The sequence below is a fragment of the Pezoporus flaviventris genome, unplaced genomic scaffold, assembly GCF_033815535.1.
Source record: "Pezoporus flaviventris isolate CSIRO_AGI_PZ_B2104156 unplaced genomic scaffold, CSIRO_AGI_Pfla_v1 ptg000036l, whole genome shotgun sequence".
Lineage (NCBI taxonomy): Eukaryota > Metazoa > Chordata > Aves > Psittaciformes > Psittacidae > Pezoporus > Pezoporus flaviventris.
This window is the reverse complement of record NW_026892584.1, coordinates 28,305,465-28,320,386: the sequence shown is the minus strand read 5'-3', so window position 1 is coordinate 28,320,386 and position 14,922 is coordinate 28,305,465. Positions and strand designations below refer to the sequence as shown.

Here is a 14,922-nt window from a genome sequence, read left to right as displayed (position 1 = left end):
GGACTAATTTTCTACTCTCTTTCCCAATCCCACTCAAGATCACCCTCTTGAGCACCCTGCTTCCACTAGAAACACCCTGAAAGGCAGCTCACAGGCCAGGAAGGCCACCACAAGTTCACCCTGCTCATCTACACAGAGGTCTAGGAAGAGCCTCAGGGAGTCACAGCACACCGACTAAATCATAAACCTCTACACCCAGGAGGGTGAACTAACTTAGCTCACACTTTTCAACTAAGATTGTCTTCTTTCTCAGGTTTTTTAACTCTTTCTGTTGATTTTCAAGCTAAATTAAACATTTTGATGCAGCTAACAAACCCTGAACTTTGTTTTGAAAATTATAACATCCCACTTTTGAGCAGCCCTGCGGAAAAGGACTTAGGGGTGTTGGTCTATGAGAAACTGAACATGAGCCAGCTTCAGTGTGCTCGCAGCCCAGAAAGCCAACTGTATCCTGGGCTACATCAAAAGGAGCATGACCAGCAGGTTGAGGGAGGTGATCCTTCCCCTCTACTCTGCTCTCATGAGACCCCACTTGGAGCACTTTGTGCGGTTCTGGTGTCCTCCACAGAAGGACATGGAGCTGCTGGAGCAAGTCCAGAGAAGAGCCACAAGGACGATAAGGGGCCGGAGGACCTCTCGTATGAAGACAGGCCAAGAAAGTGGGGCTGTTCAGCCTGGAGAAGAGAAGGATGCATGAAGACCTCAATATCTGAAGGGAATCTACAAGGATTCCAGACAGGGACTCTTCATCAGGGACTGTAGCAATAGGACAAGGGGTAATGGGTTTAAACTTTAATAGGGAAAGCTTAGGTTAGATATAACAAAATTTATTTACTGTGGGAGTGGTGAGGCACTGGAACAGGTTGCCCAAGGAAATGGTGAATGCTCTGTCCCTGGCAGGGTTTAAGGCCAGGTTGGACAGGGCTTTGAGCAACCTGGTCTAGTGCAAATGAGGCTTCCCTGCCCATGGTAGGGTGGTTGGAGCTAGATAATCTTAAGGTCCTTCCCAACCCTAACCATTCTGTGATTCTTTTATTCATTTCAGAATTATTCTAAGGTTTTCACTGAAATATGCAAAGTTTTGCTTGCTCTAAGTGTCCAATTTTCACAGATTAATCTACCACCCAAGAAAATTTAGCCAGTTCTGTATGCACCTAAGAGTTGAAATGAAGTAACATTCACAGATTTTCTTCTATGAACAACCATTAGCTAACTGGGGTTTCAGTTAACACCCCCCAATAGCATTCATGTCTTTTAATTATTTTTGGGTTCTTTTACTGAAAAACCTATTTCCTGCCACAATCAGAGAAATTCCTTTGTGGCTCAAAATTTCCAAGGACAGCAAAAGCTAACGGAAGTCCCAGGCTCTACTCCCAAGTGTTTGTGGAGGCCTCCAATGGTAGTACATAGTGAAACACCTCCATAAAGATAATCAAATCTACCAAAAAAATCCTCCCCCTTGCAAAGCTTGTTTCACAGGCACCCAAGCCACTAGTTTCAATCTGCCCCTCAGGGATCAGAATTAAGATCTTGCATCTACTCCCCATTGTTCCACAACTCAGATTATTAGACCAGCTGCTGGGTAACAAGATTGTAGTGTAATAAAGATATGTCCCTATATACAGCTACAGTCCAGGAAGAATCTCCTTCAGAACCCCTGACTTCTCCTGCCTTTGTTCTTCTGTTAACAATTTCCATTGCAAAACCCAGGATAAACATATGAGATGTCTCTCTCTCTTTCTTTCCCTACCCACCCTGTCCTCTTCCCTTATGTAGCTCCAGACTTGAAGGCTCAAAAGCCAGAAAGACTAAAAAAGCAAAAGAAAAATTCTAGCACTGCCTCCATCCTTCTGCATGTTGGCATTCTGTCACCTACATGCACCCTGTAAATATTTTATGACATATATTTGTCCACTCTAATGACTAATCCTAAAGGTAGTTTTCAATCTAAGGTATAAATATATGTGTGTGTGTGTATATATATATATACATATATAAATTTTAAATACAAAACAAATAGGCATACTGGATACGTGGACTCAGAGAATTCCATGCCAGATTTTGATCAGCCAATACTGGCATAAATCTCAAGTTAGAATCAAAGGAATTATTTTGTATTTATATATATGTGTTACTGTAAACAAACTCCAGTTCATATAATATGAAGACCAACTTCAACCTCCATCTGTCTGTTTTCAGTCATTAATGCAGGCTCCTCTTTGCAAACTGTTTTCTATGTAGGTAGCCTGGGAAATAAACAATACTCATCTTGAGGGCCCTACAAAAAATAAGAAGGCAATAGAGCATGTGTTACAACAGACAAGTCAATGCTGTCTAGGAAAGCACAAAGTGAACCTTATCACACCTCATTAACACCATTACACTCAGACACACATCAGACTTAGAGCAATGGATCAAAAGCACAGATATCTACAAAGACAGGAGAACACACAAAACCGAGCTGTGGTAAAAAATAGACTAAAGATTATTGCAAGCCAGAACTTCTATGAAGGACATTAGGCCCAATATGGGAATCAGTTTTAATAATCCATAGTGTCAGTTATGGCAGATTCATAGGGAAACAGAGGTAATCATCAAAGCCACTTATGATTTTACCAGGATTAGTGACTGGAGCATCCTGTTGCAGATCAACAGCTGAAAGATTACCAGGCTTTTGCAAAGGTTTTTCCCTCCTCTGCAGAAGTACAGGTACCATCTGCATACCATGTGGCACCTAAAATGCCTCATGCTGATGAAACCATAGCTGGTGTGAGATTTGTCTAGAGTACTTGCACAATACAACTGAGGATAGAAGTTGCATATCACTGGGGGGGGGGGAATCCACTTCAAATAATGGTCCTTAATCTCAGGGTGACTTCTGCCTACAAAAATCCAACACTACATACACTTACCATCAGCTTCCAAATTCTACTATCTTCTATAGAGAAGCTGATATAGGAAAAGAATCTTTAAAGAGTAAAACTGATGGTTGAAACCTATGCCAGTGTTTTCCTGAGTTTTTTACATTTATCGCTTCTTAAAACAAATACAAACATTTGCAGGATGTTACAAGGAAAAGGCTACATTTAAAAATAACCAAATCCTTGTTACATTTGACAATTTAGAACGCTTCATTTATTAACTTACATTTAGTGTAAGTATTAGATGTGCTTAGAGATCAGGAGCAGCAAATGGAGCTTGAGGTGATTGCTGTACCACATTTCTGTTACTGCTTTCAGCTAACATCTGTGTGTTACCGGAGATCACACTCTGGGTATGCCATTTCTGAAGGAACAGTTTCAGAGGTCAGTGCTTTCACAGGTCATAATATCCAGGACACAGTATCACTCACTCACTCAGCTATTTACAACACGAAAGTGATAATTATTGCATGACTACCAAGAAGTACCATGTAAAAAAATACCGTCAAAGAGAGCAGAGATCACATGGAACAAAATTATGGCAAAAGCCTTCTGTTCCATGTTGGCACATAGCTGCTGAGCAGCATCAGGAAGAGAATTAAGTAACTGCTTGAACTGCTCAAAGGTTGATAACAGAAGCTGTAATCACTGCCACCTGTAAAAAGTCTCTCTCCTTCCACCCTATTGAAGTCTGTAGTATTGCTGGACCATAGTTTATGTGCTGACAGCAGCCAAGCGTGCACAGATATAAGTAACTGATTGCAGCTCTCATCCTAAATGCTCCTTCTGCCAAGCTTTTGAAGCAATTGTAATTAAATTACTCACTAGAGACCTAGCTGCATTTTGGGGATCACAAAAAGATAAAGTTGGATAGCTTTCACAATTGAAAAAAAAAGTAAACACTTTACTGCCAGGGCACCTTGAGGAGTTGAAAGGTGCTGAAGCAGCAGTTCCAAAAAGCACCTGTCACACAAATTCCCTCTCACCTAAAACAGGGACGCCCAAATTCCTCCCCCTGGTGTTGACAACACTACCCACCCATCCTGGATAACTGCCAAAGGAAACATGGGGCAAGCAAGCTCTTGATCTGCACTCTCATCTGATGTTTTACACCTGCTACTCAAGCAATGGGAAATGCCTTGCAGTACGCAGAAAAGCAACAAACATTCTTAAACCACTCAAGTGCCAAAGCAATTATGTAGTGGGTTATTACTAAACATCAGAAAAGTGTGTGAAAGTAAACAGTGATAAGAAGGGTAAAAGCAGGGTTCACAACCCAAATCACATCATGTACTAAAGTACGCAGTTGCATTTTCCTTCCCTTTCATCCCAACTCTCAGAGGATGAGGTCATTCAGAGACAAAAGACACCAAAGGCTTACAGTAGGATCTGGAAATGAGCCGTCAGACAGAAAACACTAGTAGAGTGTATGTAAAAAGGCACCGAGTAAATGAGTGCAAAGCATGAGGAGGGAAGGAAGAAGTAGGCAGGGTGCCTGACCTGCTGTAATGAAGTATGATTCACTCAAGATAAATCAGAGGTGACTCTTGCCTCATTGTAAGGCAGGTGTCTCTGTAGTATCAAAGGCAAATCCCTAAGCATGCTGATATTTAAACAGCTGACTGGTTTAGCCATGCATGACTAATGAAGTCTATGCAGATTTATTTTCTACACACTAGCAACCTCTTGCTGTCTGACTCAGTAAGTGATAAGCTGGGCACATTAGAAATGAAGGGGTGATAATTAAACATGAACGATGAAGAGGATTTCTGCAAGTAAATCAAGCTAAGCGTGCTGGCTCTGACAGTAAGGAAGGTCATGAAGTCTGGACAAAAGTTGGCCCAGTTGGAAAAGAGCACAAAATACTGAGGGAGATGAAATAGGGTCCATCTCCTAACTGGGTGTCTGAATCCTGCAATGGAGAGATCTGTAACTGCTCAATGGCGCAGACAAAATAAGTGTGGAGTGCAAATGGCTCATGAGCACATCAGGATAAAGCCATCACCATAAAGTATCAGTTCCTGCTGTAGCCATTTGCCCTGCTAGCAGATTCTTCTAATGACTATTGTGCCATGCTATTTAGGCAGGGGTGATGAAAGATGGTTCTGCCACTGCCTTTTTGCAACCTAGTCTACAGACTATGCTCCAGAAGCATCAATCCATTTTGATACTCTTCCACTTACTTACATGGAGGTGGGGGGAAGAAGTGGATTAGTGGAAGAGGGATAGGTCTGCTCTGACATCTCTGGCATATCACTTAGAACACATATGAGGCAGAGGTCAACTTCAGTCTTCCCTATCCAATGCCAAGTGCTCTGTGCTCTACTGCAAACTATTGGTCTTAGACTCATTCTGCTAATTTTAATGGCCTTCCTTTTTCAGTCAAGTAAAAAAAAGAGGTTTTGGCTAGTAAGCCTCAGTGATTACAGAATCAAAGCTATTAACAGCTTTTCCTGTGCAGTGTAAAAGTAATGACAAAAGAGCAAAGTTACCATGACTCCCTTTCCCCCTAACTCTTCCCTCCTCCAAATGTGATTCACAGAAAGACAGTAGAAGCATATAAGTTATGCATTGCATGGAAAGGGATCTCAGAAGAAAAATATGACTTACTGCACAAAAAGAACAACAGCCGTGTGTACTACATCCCCTCCAGAAACAAACTGAGCCACACTTAACCAAACAATCAAATTAGAAGGTTAGAGTATTGCTCTTTTAAAAAGCATGCAGACTGGAAGCATATGAAGATACACACACAAGAGGACACACAAAAATGAGCTGCCTTTTCTTTTACCAATCAAATGGAAAACTTGTCTTTAAACCAGGTGGATATTACAACCTAGGGTTTAAAAATAAATGAATATGTAACCCACCTAAAATGACAATCAATATTAAACAAATGGACTTAACTGTTAAAAAAAAGCTGTTTGAAAAAGTGCTTTATACTCTGCCTGCACTAGTCATTGCTGCAGCTTATTGACCTTTTACAGACAACACATACTTCCGTTTGCCTGGCAATTTCTCCTGGAAAGCCTAACCCTGTGTGCTACCCATCTGCATGAGACACTGAGTAACAAGCAGTGCTTTCTATGATCTAGTTTGACATATATATAACATTCTCATTAGCTAGATTGCCCAAACCTTTTTTTTATGCATTCTCTCTGTAGTAAAGATTATGTCATTGTTTGACCAGATAGAGAACAACATGAAAAAGTTAAAGAACCTGTAAAGCTCTTCATAAGACAACAGTTTAAGTATATGCTGTATCTCATCTCAGGTAACTTGGAGCCTTCAAGTACCATATTTTCATTTGTGGTGAAGAACAATAACAGGACAAAATTCATCCCAGATGCAAGATGATCCATTAACACAGTGCTCATTAAATTATAAGTCTAATATTGTATCTGCTTGAAGTTACACATTTGAAGAGCCTAAGCCACAGTTTGACATGACGAAGTTGTTTAACATTCATCTGTGTATCAACCTCAGTATATTAATGCTGATTTACTACATCTTACAGCAACAAACAAATTCTAAAACCAGGTTGGAATCCCAGATCTATTGAATGTAATGCTGGACTGATAAAAACACCTTTAAAGATTGAAGAAAAAGGAACCACTTCAAAAAATAAAGATTGGATCTTAAATGGCAAGGAGAATGGATCCAGCATATCCCGAATAGTACCATTGGTTCTAACTTCTTTATAGGTGTTAGCACTGGCTAGTGTGCAGGGCACAACTTTAAACTCACTTTTGTACAACAGACCTTCTCAAATAAATTTGAGGGTATGGGGTGCTTGTGGGTTTTTTGTTGTTGTTTTCAACTTTTAACATTGGTATAAGAGATGATACAACTCAAAATGAAGCATATTAAAATTGAATTTATGCCCCATAGCTTCCATTAATTTTTCATTCTGAGAAATCTTGATTCCTGCAGCGTAAAGAACGTCTGAAACAGAGTTACACAACAGCTAAAAATGAAAGTCGTATCATCTCAACTAAGGATTTAAATCTTTGCCTTGTTACACAATACCAGTGAATGTAGAAATACGTCTATTGGTGTTTGACTTGCATCTCTGGAACCTGTGCTTCTCCTTCACCTTCACCTGTTGCATCTGATTTGGAAAGCTTAATGGCCCAGTGCTGGGGCAAAAAAATTAAAAGCAAAAACATATTGGCACACAAAACTTTCCTGAGTACTGATAAGACTGGACAACTTTGCAAAGTTTACCCTAGCAATAAAAAGAAGTGAATACCAGCAATGCCATTTATCTATCTCAGAGGCACTGAAATATTCTGCACCAAGCACATGGAAACACAAATTTTCCAGTGTGAATGCCTGAACTGCTGAACAGAAATGGAAAGACAAAATATATTCAGTAAGTCCTCCTTTTGCTACTGTTTCCATTGTGTAAATCTAAATCTGTTTTACTGACTTCAATATTCCATATTTACATCAGTAGGTGACCACAATTTGCTCATAAAATAGAAATAGCTATCTACTAAATTAATACAATTGGACTCCTGTGGCCAAAAAAAAAAACAAAACAAAAAAAAACAACCTCTACCAAAGAGCCTGATGCATTTCTAAATAATAGCAAGGCTTCAGGTTACACAGAAGTTATCTCCCCCCTGCCAGTACTTGCACTAAGATCCAGTCTAAAGAACATTTAATTCAATTAACATGCAAGTGCCTGCATTTCCATTGGACTCGGGTATAATAGCAACCATATCTAACAGATAGGAAGAGGAAGGAAGCCTTCTCCTTCTATACAACCCATACTTCTCCCTTCATGCAAGCAGGAGTAGAACTATGTCTTCAATTTCCTGATACATTGCAAACATGACAAAAATCCCAAACAAACAAACAAAAAGGATGATATACGCACTTTTTGAAGATCCTGGCTGAAGCCCGGTTGTGTTCCAGGAGTCCATGTGACTTACCTCTCTGCACCATTTTGAAACGTACATCCTCAAGTGAGCAGTTATAAATCACCAGTCAGGCCTGACATTGGAAAGCTGACTATTGTGTCACCCACTTCACCCTCACTCATAACAAACTCCCATCTCTGCTCTGCATGGTTTCCAGCTGCCAGTTCTAAAAGCAGCAAGGAATCCCAAGTTACAGATACAGGAACTTGGCTTTCTGACACTTCAGAGACTGCTTCAAGTCATTAGCAATGGCATAACAAGGGCACTGCAACATTCTGGAGCTGTGAAACCCAACACATTAGAAACAAAACTGACAGTATCGACAATCTCTTCAGAGATTTCCTGAGCATGTACTTAAATGCAGCCCAACAGGATTGAAAGTAACATTTCCTTTACATAACAGGTTTATTATATGCTGTGCTATTTGGTCTAAAAAGAATGACTGAACAAGTAGTGTGAGAACGGGAAACTGGGTGTCCAACTGACAAAAGCAAACCAAAACAGAAGTGCAGAAAATTGGAGCCAAATGATGAAACGTTTCTTCTGCGCCCAAAGGGGTCACTCTGGATTCCAAAACAACCCAAAACCAGATGTGGCATTACCAGCCTTTAAATCTGTGTTCGCAGTACTCTTCTTATACGGTCCCTGTCAAAGTATGAATGCTGACAGACCTTTCCAGTATCTGTTTGTGAGAACTATGCTGGGAGAAAGAGGACATCAATGCAGGTAACACCACATTTTGTGAATGACTTGGAAAAACAGGCTTTTTGGCCTTCAGCAGAAACAGACTGTCACCATGTCAAACAGCTTGTCATATGCACTATCAGTTCAGCCACATCTTAAACTTCTAGGGGAAGGGTTGCAGATATGACAGTGCTGTGGCACCAATATTGTGCAGACCTTGCCTCATAAAGTCTACCACAAATACCCTTAATGAAAAGCAGCAGCTCGAGGGATGCAGGAGGTCAGAATGAACTATAAGTCTTTTCTGTCTAAAAATATACAGACGTAGTAACCAAATTCTTGAAGCCTACTGTTACACTTCCTACAGTACTCATAACTGCCTCAGAATGGGGAGGGAGAAGGGGACTAAGTGTTGCCTTAAATAATTAAAGTGGGGAAAGTAGAGCTGAACTGATTTGCTCCCTGCAGGCAGCATCAAAGGCCATATCAGGATGAGCAGAGGGAATGTCTGAAAGCTGATTATTTGTTCCCTAAAGGAAGACTTCAGGTTTTTGTTCAATTATTTTATCAGAGGTCTTATTAATAATTGACCAAGAACATCCAATGTTTTGAGATGAAGCAAATCAGTATGCCAAGAAGCACAGTACGGTTGCTGTATGCTTTATTGACCAGTTTTAACTGAACATTCTAGTAAACAGTACCCAGTTTTTCATCTTAGCAAACAGCTAGTGACTCAGTAGAAGACAACCTAGAAAACCACTCGGAAGTTTTACCTGAATTCCATGTCTTTGTCACCAAGGTTTGCATGAAAATCTCAAAGCATAATTCAGTACACAAAACCTAGCCATTTTCTACCTATGAAATGTTTCACACGATATATACAAGTCATTCCGGGTTTAGAGAAAACAGGAATTCTGTTAACATCAATTACCATCACTGGTCTGCTTGTGTTAGCTCTTAAAAAGAAGTAAAAACAATAAAAAAAAAACACCAACACATACTGAATTGCACATTTTCATTTCAACAAGGAGAAAAAATAACCTGCTGTATACGCTTCTAAGAAACTTTCCAGGAAATCAAGTGTGGCTTTGACACTAGGAAAGTTGTACTTCAATTGAAAGTAAAACTAATTATGCGTTCTCTGTGCTCTCACCCATCAGAATTCATAGCTCATCAATACAATGGAAAAGCCTACTTACGGTCATTACACTGGCTCCCAGAATATGAAGTCATAGAGCAATCGCAGGTGAAGCCTTCCCATTGCTGATTACAGATGCCTTGATTTGCACAGGAATCTTCCTGGCAGGTAGTGCTCGGTCCTGGAGAAGGGATGACAAGAAAAGGGTGAAACAAAGCTGAGAGAATCATTTTATTCAGGCCCACAAAAGCTCCAATTCATTGTTGCCATTATTATCAGGATCCTCATGCAGAAGAGAAAAAAACACTAACCAAACATTTTCCTATTCTTGGACATGCAAGAAACTCAGGTAAAAAGAGCACAACGACAACTGTACACAACAAAACACCAAACTAACACAGAGCAAGGAGTGAACATCAACATATTCCCCCTTAGGCAGGTCCAACTTGAATGTTCAGTGCTTGCTCAAATAGATTTACTGTAGAATATGGTGTGATGCAAGGATAACAAACACTGCCAGGTTGTCATGTTTCCTTGGAAGTTTGATCCCCTTGCAGAAATGAAGGCTAAGAAATGGGCCCAAAAACAATGCTTCATCCTACCCAAAGAACCCTGATATGTGGATTCAAACTAAAGTTTTGAACCCTCAGTTGGCTACAACTTTGCTTTACAGGTTAAGGAAAAACAAACCAAGCAACCTGGAGACTGAACATGCCAACAAAGTCCTCAGAAGGGAATGACATTAGTCCATGACACCTCTCTATTCAGGACTTTATTCGTTTCCATGGCCTTTGCGGGAAGCAAAGGAAGAAGTAGCCACTACTAACAGAAGAGCCTCTGTTCTGCGATTTTGAGCTAACAGTTGCTATCCTACTCACATAAACTTGCAAAGACACAACCCAAGCAACAGGCAAAAAAATGATCTTCAAATCAGAGGGATTCTGATTGACATCTAGTATATTATCCACAAGGAGGTAGCTGGATTCTGAATCACTTAAGAGCAGACATGAAGCTGCAAGCCATAGAACACAAATTTAGAAGTTAATTCCTGTGAAAGAATTTTGTCTTCACCATTCTAGACAAAGGTGTGCTCTTCCTATTGTGCACTACTTCAAATAAAATGTACAACTATAGTAAACATATCTACTATTCTATATCCTGTAACTCTTCGAAAAGAGCAAATAAAAGAAATAGAGTAGATGATAGAGGATCAACAGGCTAGGCTGCCTGAGGTCAGTTTGTTAACCACTTCCAGTCTAAGACAATACCATGAGGATAAAGAAACAACTATTCTACCAGCATCTTATGTCACGTAATCATAACAGCAGTTATATGAAGCTCATCTTATCCTTCATCCTTACCTTTTCATCACATTAGCTCCACCATCTGTACTTTATAGATGGGATAGGGCACACCAAAGTGGAGACAGCATTTTCAAATGTTTTAATCCAAATTGAAACTCCTCAACCTTCACCTGAGACCACCCACAGTGGTTTCACTGAATTCCATAATTATACAACATCTTTGATATTCAGATTGTGAATCTGGGCATTTCCATATTTACAAATGCACAATCTGAATATCAAAATTGTTTTGTAGAACCCGCATCTAACTGGAAGTCCCATGTCATGCCATGATCCTCCCAACAATTCAAGAACAGAGTCTTGGTGCAGAGTTCCCCCTTTTCCCACTAGATCATCTTTCCCTGCTTCAAGATGGGTGAATTTCAGTAGCTTTTTAGCTATCTGTGTTTCTTTAGATCTCTCTTGCAATGAGAAGGAACATGTGACTATCAGTAGGCAAAGAGTTTAACTAAACACTAAGAAAAACCTGAATTTCTTCCACAGTCTGTTATACCGTTTAAAAAAAAAAAAAAAGAAAAAAAAGAAAGAAACACCAAACCTCTAGGAAGAAGCATCAGTGCAGATAATAAAAGCAGACAACAAACTTCCTGAAAGAAAATTCACCCATTGAAAAGAGATGGCAGCAGCAGCAGCATTTTGCAACATTTTTTCCTTCCCTTTGCTTATTCTTCCCACCCACCTGACTCTTATTTGCAGCTGTATGAATCCCAGTGGTCTCCCTGGCACAGTGTGAAGTTAATAGATCACTTCTGAGATTACAACGGTGCTGACAGACTTCACAGCGTGGGCTAGTAGGCACATGTATGTACAGACTTCCCTCCTGCCGTTACACTCCTTTACACTTCCAAAACACACAAATATACCTATATAGATACATATGTACCAGGCTGGGGTCTGACACTCAGTTTAGACTTACTCTAGTGCAGCAAAAAAAGGGATGAAATTTAACAATCTGCAACAGAATACTAGTTGTCATTTTGCCTAACATGTCTGCGTTATCTGAGGATAAGGAATAAGGAACCAATACATCTCCTGTACCTTATTATTCCATTATCTAACCTCTGACCCTAAACATGAATGTCATTATTCCTAGAGGTATAACTAAGCATGTTATATATATTTAAAAAATAAAACCAGAAAGTAATTGTGACTCTACACAAACTTGCTACAGCATCAACTGTAAAAACTATTACATAGAAGCAAAGCAGAAGAGCATTTTCAATGCTATTTCCCCTTTCTTCCTACACTCTTCCAAAAGTGCTTTAATCAGTAACTGGACTTGACAAGGGGCATCATCTAATGAGGATATCCTTTGTCTAGGTGTTCATGAGAAAGGGTCAGTACCCTACTCAAGGCATAATTCATGAGGCCTAGTATCTGTGGATTGAGGTGCTTGTAGTGAGAGTCTAGAGAGCCAAAAGACTTGAATTCATGACCAGTATTGTGGTTTCTGAATTGTATCTTACAGAACTTGACAGTGAAGATGGCAACAGTACATTCAAAACAGCCAGAAGGGAAGAAAAACAAGAGAGGGGGAAAAAAAAAACAACCAAAAAAAACTAAGCAAACAAAAACCACAAAAAGTAGAAACTTTGAAAGCCTAACAATAGCATAAGGAAGCTCAAAGCCCGATCTGCCATCTTTAGAGCCAGTTATGACAGCACAACATAGATACTGGGTATTATGCTTTGCCTCACTCCTTAGTACTATGGGCCATTTGCACGTTAAAAGGATCTTTGTCTCTCAGAGTTCATCTGCTCCTGCTGCTTAGAGTCATCATAATCCTCCATCTGTGGCAACAGAATTTTGTTCAGAGCAACTAACAGGAATGTCACAGGGGATTAGGATTTTGGATTAGAGAGCAAAGTGACAGAAGCACAGGAAGGCTTATAAAGCATGAAGATTGTGCTACCATGCACATGCCCTTTAGTGCTAACAAACAAGGAAAGAGAAGATGACAAACAATTCATACATACAGCAGTGGAATTGGTTCTAAATTACCAGTGCCATCAGGGCTCAGGTCTATTTTTAATCTCATTCCTTTGGCAACACTTACAGCAGCCGAAATATTTAAAAGCAAAGTTTCAGAACTAGTCTTCACATAATAACCTGAAATACGTCTGATAAATCAAATTGTACTTTAATTAACAAAATATGCATGCTGATTTTAATTTTCTTGTTAAAACTCCAACACCCTGATAACACTTGCTATTTCCATTGAGTGCATTTTCAAAGGCCTTGTTTTTGTTGTCTGTTGGTAGCTGGGCTTGGCACATTGTCTTCTTCATGCCACATACAAAGTGGAAAGGGGGAGTGAATGGGCACTAGATACAGAATGAAAGTGGAGAAGTCCCCAGTGCAGAAAAGCATTCCTACTAGCAGAAGTGTGACTTGCTGTCTCCTCCTTTACAGACTAAGTCTAACAACAGAGGCAGGTCATTTGGAATATGAAATGGCAAAGCATAATTCTTCAACAATGTCCATTTGATCTTTATTTCTGCATCTGTAATTTCTCCTGGAACAGCTCAGTATCTAAGGACTTGAAAGATCTAAGATATTGTTGGGTCTCCCTCCTGGGACAGAGTCCAGTATTACACTTTTCCTCCAAGTTGCCTAGCTAAATATATGGTTTATTAGTCTTACCACTAGGTATTTGAAGAAAATCATCTTAGAAGAGTACAGTAGCCAGATCCATATTCTGCTCGGAAAAATTACTTTGTCTCCCTAACTCTTTCCTGCAATTTCAGCTGTATGGTATGTTTCTCTTTGCCCTGAAAAGAAAATATTTGAATTCTACTGCTGCGCATTGCTAAAACTGCCATGTTTCATCCTGCAGGTGGGCCCTTTTCACTGGCAAGAGAAGTCATTCCTGCTGTGTCATTTAAAAGCTCTTTGCAGAGAATGGAACTTTAGGAATAAGAGACAGTATTGTTTTTATTATTCTTCCAAGTTACATGAGGAATCAGTTTATACAACAACTGCAGGATTACAACATAACGACCTTGTGCTTTGATCCTAACCAGCGATAAGCATTAAGCTAAGCAAACCATTCATGGTCCTGCACATAACACCTTCCTTCACACATTCAAAATTTACTACTACTGAAAGGAATTATACATTTGTGTTGCCATTATTTTCTCAGTAAAATGAAGATCTGCAGCAGATAAGGTTCAATGGCACTATGGATTCATTTTCACTCTCTATCTCCACAGACGCTCCCGTTTTTCATCCTTGTACTTTCAAAGAGGTTAGGAAGAGAAAGGAAAGTAATACACACAAGACACCTTTACTGTCTGTGTAGAATAAGGTGCTTTTTTTGTTCTATAGTTCCTAAATTGTAAATGCCATCAAAGCACTAAATACCTCTCTACCACTGCCAGACTCACATTATGATAGGCAATTTATACCTAGGATAAATCTACAGTCTACTTCTGTCAGCACTCCTCTTTCATAACCAGCAATACTTTTTTTTTTTTCTTTTTGGGGGGGGGGAGGGTGCGGGGAGAGGTTTTTTGTTTGGTTGTTTTGTTTTTTATTCGTTTGGTTGGGTTTTTTTGTTTTTTAATTCAATGTTCAGGCCCAGTACAGCTCAGAGAGGCATCAGGTCTTGGAAACCATATGCACTAGGCAGAATATAAACCTGTTCTAGGACCCACTCACTCCAGGACTCACTCACTGTAAAGGGTAAAGAGGAAATGAAGTTAATACAGCCAAGTTTTCCAATTTTAGAATAATTTTGAATTTATTATTTTTCTAAGTAACAAGTGAGCAAAATTGAGACTGAGTCTCATGGAACCATCACTGTACTGGATGGACCATATGTCTCACGCTGTAACTGTCAAATACCAATGGTAGCATGTTGACACCCACTGTGCACAATATAAGAA

At 39.7% G+C, this 14,922-nt stretch overlaps 1 protein-coding gene across 26 annotated transcripts in view; it reads right to left on the bottom strand.

Annotated features, from left to right (window-relative positions):
* Nucleotides 1-14,922, bottom strand: part of NRXN3 (neurexin 3) — a 1,041,771-nt gene that overhangs the window by 556,473 nt on the left and 470,376 nt on the right. For all 26 annotated transcript variants that reach the window (XM_061463692.1, XM_061463704.1, XM_061463706.1 and 23 more), the window contains one exon: nt 9,733-9,852. In XM_061463692.1, coding sequence (XP_061319676.1) covers nt 9,733-9,852 — 120 coding nt within the window. The remainder of the gene's footprint in view (nt 1-9,732; nt 9,853-14,922) is intronic.